Source organism: Dermochelys coriacea, chromosome 4, assembly GCF_009764565.3.
Source record: "Dermochelys coriacea isolate rDerCor1 chromosome 4, rDerCor1.pri.v4, whole genome shotgun sequence".
Lineage (NCBI taxonomy): Eukaryota > Metazoa > Chordata > Testudines > Dermochelyidae > Dermochelys > Dermochelys coriacea.
The window spans coordinates 13,977,871-13,986,715 of NC_050071.1; the positions used below are offsets into that span (position 1 = coordinate 13,977,871).

The 8,845-nt window shown below is 42.1% G+C and overlaps 1 protein-coding gene across 1 annotated transcript; it reads left to right on the plus strand.

Moving 5' to 3' along the window:
* Nucleotides 1–1,902: 1,902 nt before the first annotated feature.
* Nucleotides 1,903–6,057, plus strand: LOC119854227 (C-X-C motif chemokine 11-like). The gene is made up of 4 exons (XM_038398068.2): nt 1,903–2,288; nt 3,249–3,375; nt 3,469–3,541; nt 5,218–6,057. The coding sequence occupies exons 1-4, from the start codon at nt 2,231–2,233 to the stop codon at nt 5,239–5,241; spliced, it is 282 nt and encodes a 93-aa protein (XP_038253996.1). The 5' UTR covers nt 1,903–2,230; the 3' UTR covers nt 5,242–6,057.
* Nucleotides 6,058–8,845: the final 2,788 nt, after the last annotated feature.

The window sequence follows — 8,845 nt, forward strand, 5'->3', positions numbered from 1 at the left end:
GGAGAAAGAGAGAGAAGCAGAGTGCAAGTGAGCCCTGGTCTACACTACCACTTACTTCAGTATAACTTATGTCACTCGGGGGTGTGAATAATCGTTGGTGTGGACAGGCCTATGTTGGTAGGTGAGCTTCTCCTGCCAACGTAGTTACTACCTTTCAGAGAGGTGGAGTTATGATGCCGACGGCATCTTTCCCATGGCATAGAGCATTTTCACCAGATGTACTATAGACCCTACTGTAGACTAGCCCAGAGTTTGAAACTGAAAGTCAGAGGTGTAAGTAAGTGCCAGGAGTACTAGGCAGCAGATGCAAAAGCATATTCAGAATTAAAACCTAGACTAGAAGTTAAAGGTTCTTAAGATTTTGTTCAGCAGAACCTGAAGAATGACAACTCAGTAATTAAGGGTAACTTTTTGTTTCTTACTAAGGTCAGAGAAAGGCATCTCCATACTTTAAGAGAATTATTTAGGACATTTAAGGGTACTTCTGTTCCTGCAGAATCAAGGACCAAGTCATGAGGAGGAAAGCCATGTTTTGAGAATCCAAATGAGTAGAAGATGAACCAAACCAAGCCAGATTTAAGTGGAGGCTCCTGTTCTGTATGTCTAACCAGCTGTCTTGCCTTGTACCTGGAACTAGAGACTTAATATTAAAAGCCTAGGTGGAGCAATAGCTAGGACTTTCTATCATAATATCCATCTAAGAAGCCTTTAAAATACAAAAACTAATCTGAAAGCTCCTGTAGCCTACAAGAGAAAAGAAGAACAAACTGTTCAGTAACTTAAAAGTTTAACATCTTACTTAAATAAGGCATTGAAACATTTGTTTAGGTTGACCCTTTTTGTGTCTGCAGCTGACAATGAACACTGCTAACTGAATGGAAAAGGAGACCTGTCATCTGCCTTTCAGTACAACATAATATGAATTACAGAATTGCAGGGTGTTCTGTTGTGACCTGCTTTTAACAGCTAGCAAAAAAATATAAATTTAGTTTATTACATGGGTAGAAACCTGAGTCCTCAGTCTTAAGCTTTACTGAATATTAATTCGTTTGGACTTTGTCCTGTCGGAAGTAATCAGTCTGTTGATAACCCTAGTCAAAATTTTAATACTTTGTTTAATGTGGGTTCCAAGTGACTAATAGTCCCATAAAAGGAAACATTGGGCACTGGGCAACTCCTGCTGGCTCACAGTATTGTAATTCTGCCATATCCAGCTATCCTCTGCCAATGAGGGGTTCCAGCAATTAATGGAAGTGGTGGAGATAAATGGAAAGAGAATAGGAGATTTGAGTGAACCATATATACACAGAAATCCTCCCTGTCTCATAACACAAGAGCAAGTGTTCAGTTGAAGTTAAAAAGTAGGAAATTAAAAGTCAAGAAGAGGAAATACTTCTTCACACATGTAATTAGACTGTGGAATTCACTGAGGCCAAGAACATAACAAGGTTCAAAAAGGGATTGGCCATTTATATCGATATCAAGAATATCCAGAGTTATAATCAATGCGAACAACAATGTTGCTGAAGCAATATTAAACTGGTGTTTGAGGGTTTAAGCCCTTCTCCAAATATTAGATCCCAGGATGAGACCTAATAAGGGGGGGAAGGGGGAGAGGGGATGATTGTTTCATGTCTGCGTACTGGGGGGCTCTTACACCTTCTTGTTCTCTGAAGCATCTGGGGCCAGCCACTACCAGAGACAAGATACTGGCCTAGATGGACCTTGGATCTGAGACAGTCTTGCAATTCCTATGATCATCTGCACCCATTTAGCTCTGGTGATGATATCCTTTAATTTCTAATGTTGAGGTGCAATTCTTACCACATATAAAATGGTAAATCTAGGGCAGGGGGAGGGAAGAGTCTTTGGATGGAAACTAGCATGCCTAAATCAGCCAGCACAGAGGCAGGGCCTGCCAATATAAAACTAACTAAATAATAAAATCATAAATGATCAGATCCTTGGATTGAGAGGAATAGGTAAGGATTTCTTCTAAATGGGAAAATGAAACTAGCACAGACTTGCTTATCTAAGGGGAAGGCAACCGGGCTGTTCAAAGATAGATGGGGTTTTCTAATGTGGGAATTCCTGCCTACAGACTTATAGACTAAGTGAAAATGCCCTACAAATAGCAGTCCAGAAGCTCTCTCTGAACCCCACACCACATCTACTTGCCTCCAAGTGAGCAGCAAGGGGAAGAGGAGCAGCAGCAGCTACAGAGCTGAACATGAAGTCTCTTATTCGTCTCTCACTCCTGCTTCTTCTAGCTGCAGTTCTGGTGCAAGGTACAGTAGCATTTCCCTCGGCACAGCTTGATGTTTACATTATTCCTGCAAACTTTCATTACTCTTCATTCCTCTTTCCTGTAATGTCTTAAAACTATCCACTATCTCAAACCCTTAGCACAAAACCCCTTGTTAAACGCTTTGCAGTCTCTTACAAGGGTTATGTTAGAGATCAAACCTGCTAACAGCTGCACAGACACAATATCAGGAAAGACTTAAGGCAGTAAATAAGAGGCAGCTGTTGGCTTTTTGTAATTGACAATGCAAAGCAAGCTACAAACAGGAAAAAATTCACTCATTTTGTACAATCTTATTTTGTTACTTAATATGGTTTCTCTCCTCCCCTTCTGGAAACTGGTCTCTCCCAGCAGAAAAAGGTCTGATTTGTCAAGCAAAGAGTAAATTAATGCTCAGTTTATGGTAATATAGATGCTCTTCACTACAGAGATATAATTTTATTATATATGATCACGGAAAGGGAAAGTATAGGATTCCCACCACCAGCTCCATGCAGGTGCTGTTGTGCAAATGTCTCTGACGCCACCATGATCATGCCGAACTTTCATTTATTGTGGCAGTGGTTGAAACGTTATTTGGAACCTCCTCTGCTGGAAATGAAAGGGTTAAATACTGCTTAACAAGTGATTCTGGCCCAGCTTCTCAAAGGTATTTAGGTTCCTAACTTCCACTGATTTCAATTATTTGATTTCCTGAATACATTTGAAGAACCGGCTCTCTCCACCCTGATCTGTCAAAATACAATTCAGACACAGGCAATAGGCCCCCCCTTCCCCCAGATCTCTTCTTTTATTTCACCTCTCACATCTGCTAAACCTACACTGACTTCGGTGGAGTTATACCAGTGTAAGAGAAAGGAGAATTTGGCCCAGTAGTTTTATCATAATAAACAATGCTGTGCTCAAATGTGTTTATATGTCCATATTCTTTATGTCATTGTAGGAATGCCAACCTCCAGCAGAGGACGCTGTCTTTGTATAACAGCTGGTGCACCTGTAATCCACCCAAAACATATTGCAAAGGTTGAAATATATGGGCAAAGCAGCAGCTGTCAGCAAGTCGAAGTGATGTAAGTGCACAATTAATACTGTGCAGCGCACGTTATTTTAGTATTTGTTCGGTCATGTCCCATTTCATGCTAAGTCCTCTTTTCTCCTGACAGCATCACACTGAAAGGGAGCGGGCAAAGGAAATGTCTGAACAGCACATCCAAGCTCGCATCACGCATGATACAGGTAAGTCTCCTCTGCCCTGGCTTTTTCTAGAATGTTCCACTTTGGGGTTTTTCGATGCAAGTTGTAGGGAATGCAGCTTTGGGATTTGAGGAAATATTTTACTTCAGTCTGTACTAAACCCTTTATAAATCCAACATTAGACATTTGAAAGACAAGTCTCAGAACCTGTTATCAGTCTACTACATATCCTTAGCAGCTGAGTCTCCTGGATCTCAAAATCCTAGGATTGACAGCACTGATATTTTGGTATTGGGAGATACCGTTGGATGAGAGAATCCCCTTTCACCACAGTGTACAGGAGTCCTGAAAACACTGGGTTTAAACCCCTTTTTCTTAAATCACTGAGTCATCATTGTGTGGCTTTGTTTCTGGGTTTTTAAATCAAATACATCAAGATGCTCATTCTGAAGGGGAATTGTGGTACATGCCTATACAAGATCTTATGAGCCCTTAATTTTAAAAAGGCCTAGCTTACGTGCATTGTATTTACATATTAGATGCAATGAGGAAGCGGATTCTCTGCCTGCATGAAGTATTATAATTGACATGAGAGGCAGCAAGATTAGGGCCTAGAGTTTAATTTGTCACCCCTTAGTAGAGACCCATAATAATGGTGTAGAACAAATGCACAATATAACCCTTTACAAAATTCACTGAAATGATTTCCATTATGCTCAGAAGCATAGAAGAAGAAAAAATATTGATGGATAAGTGACTCCAGTAGGAAACTAATCCTTTGGGAGATGGTGAATCCCAAGTATAGGAATACAGTATGAGGTAGTGGAATAAGCTTGTTTAAATAATAATTGCATGCCCTAAACTAGAGCACATGCAGAAACACAGCGATGGCTCTTTCCAAAGGTCACCTTACAAAGCAGGACAGCTGTTCAGAAACATACTGTCAGGTGCATTGAAGTTAACTCCAATAGGAAGTTGACCTGATAGCTGAGAATTGTTAAATGAATAGATGGACTGTGCATAGCTCAACTCTAATTTAACTTTTAGAAGAGCCAGGCCTGTGGAAACATACATGGTTACTAGGTTAGCCATTTAACAGACTCCTGTAATGGAGTCCGAATAGCAGATATGAGGCTTTCAGTCCTGGGCACTTGAAAGTTTTCTGACTGGGAAGGGAAATCTGATCATGAATGTGGCCCACATGTAGTTGTGTATGTTTTTGGTTTGACATTGCCTGCCTGCTGTTTTGCTCTTGTGAGCATTTGTGGGTTTTGTGGTGCATCATACTTCCAGTTCACTGACGCAAAGTTTTCAAGTGAAGCAATATCTTCTGTTGGTTACAGTGGGGTCCTGACAGTCAAGACTGCTGGGTTCTATTCCCAGTGCTGCTACCTAGTGACTGTAAACCATATTCTGACACATTTATACCCAGCAAGTATTACGCTAATCCAGAAGTAGTCCCATTTACTTCAATAGACTATAATAGAATAAGGTGCTATTCAGCATAAGTAAGGGTACCAGAACCAGGTCCTGTGTGACATAGTATAAGGTGCTCAACCTCTATGACTCAGTTTCCCCACCTGTAAAGAGGGGGCATGGATATTTTCCCACCTTTGTAATGCACTTTGCTATTATGGAGATGCAATAATGGAACATAGTTTCCACTGTACTTGAAGGAGGCCAGACCAGAGAACTGATAGTATTTTTCCCCCTTCCAGAAATTCTTGAAGAGAAATAAGTAACAACAGCAACCAGAAAGGAAGACTGTGCAAAACTATTAGTGGACATGACTGTTCATGCTGTTTACCTGCTCACATATGAAGTGAGCACCCAGCAAACCTGACTGTTCACTGGAGTGCTGTTCCATAGCGTCTAGCCATGCAAGTACATCATGATGTGTGATTAGCCCCACAGAAGATAAAATATCTGCAACTGTTTTTCTGTGTGTCAACATCTGTCATCATTCTTCACACTGGTTATTTCAACTGCTATTGTTAGCCTTGTCAGACCTTTCGGAATCAGGGACTTGACCTCAGCCAAAGAGGATTTGCTAGGACATGAAAAAAAAGTAGGTCCTCTCTGATATGCTTAAATATGCATTTACCTTAGAGATGTTGTAGAACTCTATCCCAAAGAAACCAGCTGAGTCTTTTGAGTAAATCATTCATATTCTATGAATATTCAGGAAGAGCATTCTCCTTTTTTAAAAGTATGCAAGGGAAACCCACATTTAGATAAAAATATGCTTGATGCAAACTAACAAAAGCCAGGAAACTCAAGGTCAGAGTTTTAACCCTAGCTTTAACTCAAAGTGCTGGTTTATGTGTTTCACAAGAGAGTTTGAGAGAGATTGTCACACTCTGTTTTTGGATTTTTATTCTCCATCAGTTTGTATCATACTGATTATAACATTGAGACATAATTTGTCATGAATAGTAAGTATAGATGTACAATCATTTCAAAAGACATACTTTGAAATACATAAAGGTACATTTTGTTTTATGTCTGACTAGATTTTGTATTTTTGTACAAATGTTTTGTAAATAGATTTGTTGGATACAAGTATTGCTTTTTTTTTCTTCTAAGGAAAAAATACATACCTCCCCCAAACACACTATGAATAATATTACTGGACCCATTTTGACACAGACCCTCAGCAGATGTAAGTCAGCTTAGCACCACTGATTTCAACAAAGTAGTGTTTGCATTGGCTGAGGGATTCGTCCTGTATAACAAAGCCCTGCCCTTCCCAAAGAATGTCTACAGGAGCATGCTGCAACTTATCCCTGCACTTCAGGGGCTCACAGTTCTCATGGGAGCAATATTACCAATCCCAAAGTTTAAAAATAATGAGTTAGGATCCCCCACACACAAGAAATGGGGTTTGGAAATATTAAGCTAGGGGAGTTAAGATAGTAACATTTTGTTACTTCAGTAAACTGAACTCATTGTGCACACCACTTGCTCCTTTTCCCTCCATTCTCACCCACAAGCATCATGTGTACCATCCTCCTGTACTTCAAGGATTCTCTGTAACCAGTCCCGACCCCATGCTAGGGACTCCATTTGTCCCTGTGGCAGGGCTCACGCACCCTCAGAGCACCCTTGCATCAGTGCAGGATGCTGCTGCAACCTTTGGCTCCAGCACCTCCTGCCAGCTGCCTGCCTCCGGGCCCAGGTCTTCTGCAGCTCAGCCCTTTGGCCATATCACTTAAGTTCAGACCCCTTCCAAGGTATCATAAACAAGTCCAAACAGAACTGAATAGTTCTCCTACCCTTCTAGGCTACCACAATCCTTACAAACTATATCTGAGGACTTCCCTTGCAGGAGCCTATACCACCCCCATATCCCCTATTGTCTCTGTACCCTAACCCTGAACTCCTCTCAGCTGGAAAAGCCAGTCTCCTCTACCCAAGTCAACCACCTTCAGTCTATTTATTATGACTTAGCTCTGCTCCCTCTGGCCAGGAGCCAGGTAGTGACTCACCTCCCCAGCTGCAGAGCATAACTAATTGGGTACCTGTGCTATTCTTGCAGATGATGGGGGTTTAGCCCTATCCCAGCCTCACCCCCTCCCCAGGCGCTGTTTGCTCCCCATTCCTCCTACATACCAGTAGTTCTGTGTGCTCCCCTCCCTGATTCCTCCCCATGCTGCAGGTACTGGGTGGCCACCTACTGGGGTCTGTATACTCTAGTCTCTTATTTCTATCAGACTGGTGTCACAATTTACAGGGTGTGCGCTCTGTGTCTCCAGCTTTCGTACAAAGAGAAAAGGAGTACTTGTGGCACCTTAGTCTCTAAGGTGCCACAAGTACTCCTTTTCTTTTTGCGAATACAGACTAACATGGCAGCTACTCTGAAAGCTTTCATACAGTCTTTCTGGGAGCATCACCTTTTTTCTATGCCCTAGACCTTCGCTTTTCGCAGTGGTGAGTTCTGCACCTCCACTACCCCAACACTGGGATCTCTGGCTTCTCAGCATGGCTCTTCCGTCAGTCCAAGCAAGTTTAGACCCCTGGGAGAGACTTCACCCCTTTGAGGAGTGACACAGCCAGCAGCACAGCCCTTCAAAACAAGCCAGCATTTATCAGTCAACTGGAATACAATATTTAAGGGTACTCAGGTTACCCTGGAAAAGCAAAACTTATCTGAGAGCCCATGTTTGCAAAATACCTGCCCTCTCTTCCAAAGCCTCCTGGATTTCATCTGTCTCTCTGCCCTAGGTGGCGGCGGCAGCGGCAGCAGCAGCAGCAGCAACCCTATATTCCCTTGTATGCCTTTATAGTATGTCCACATGTAGGCCTTTCTTTCAAGTTGTGTTCACATGTTCTGCTTCCCTTGGCTCCAGGTGTTATCTGGATGTTTGTATTCCATTATACCTCTGAGGCAACTCCTTTGATACTTTGACAGTTAATTCACACCAACCGACCCATGTCTAAGTAACACCAACACCCTTATTTCCCTGTTACATGGGAGAAATTAACTCCTTCACAACCAGTGGGTAGCAATACAAAGTGAGTGGAGGAAACTGAGTCATGCATCTTGTTGCAGGCACAGAATGCCCGAGGCAAGCAACAGCTGGATTCGTTGCCCCGTGTGCATCGCCCAATAATCACAACGGGGTGGAGAAGTAGAAAAGTTTATTTGAAGCTTCAAGAGGTACAGGGAGACAACAATCTCAAATCCTGCACACCAGTGCAAGCAGTTACACATATTTTATACATTTATTTTTTAGCATACTTATTTAATAGCAAGCTGCCCTGAGTATCCATATAGCCAATCCGGTATACCAGCCAGTTCCCCTTTTTCCTCTTATTATTTATTTCCCCATATATGGAGTTGTTTGTTTAGCATTATTTAACATTTCTGTCCTGCTTGACCTAATTTTGCTCCAGCCAGTCTGCACCTGCAATACACTGTTGCAAACTTCTCAGCGTGACCGCTGTGAGTATCTCCGGGCAGAAAAGGGAAGGGGGGGGACCATCTGGGCCTAGAGCGAGGGGGCTTCATGGACACTCGTGGTCTTCCATCCCCTTGAGTTACCTAGCGGCCATGCCCGGTGTCCCCAACAATCTCTTCATAAAATTATCACATAAATGTCCATAGTCTCTGTAATAGGCCATTCAAAATGTCAACATTCTAAACTGAGATGGGGATATTATGCTGGAAGGTGTTAATTGCTGCCGTTAAGGGATACATAGACAATTAGAGGTGTTTGAAGCTGATGAGACTACTAACCAGATATCAGGGATTCCACATGTCCCCCATTTTCCCCTTCCAGTTTTCACCAGAAGCAGTTTTCTCCTCTTTGATGCTGAGAACATTCTCAGAAATTTAGGAATTGA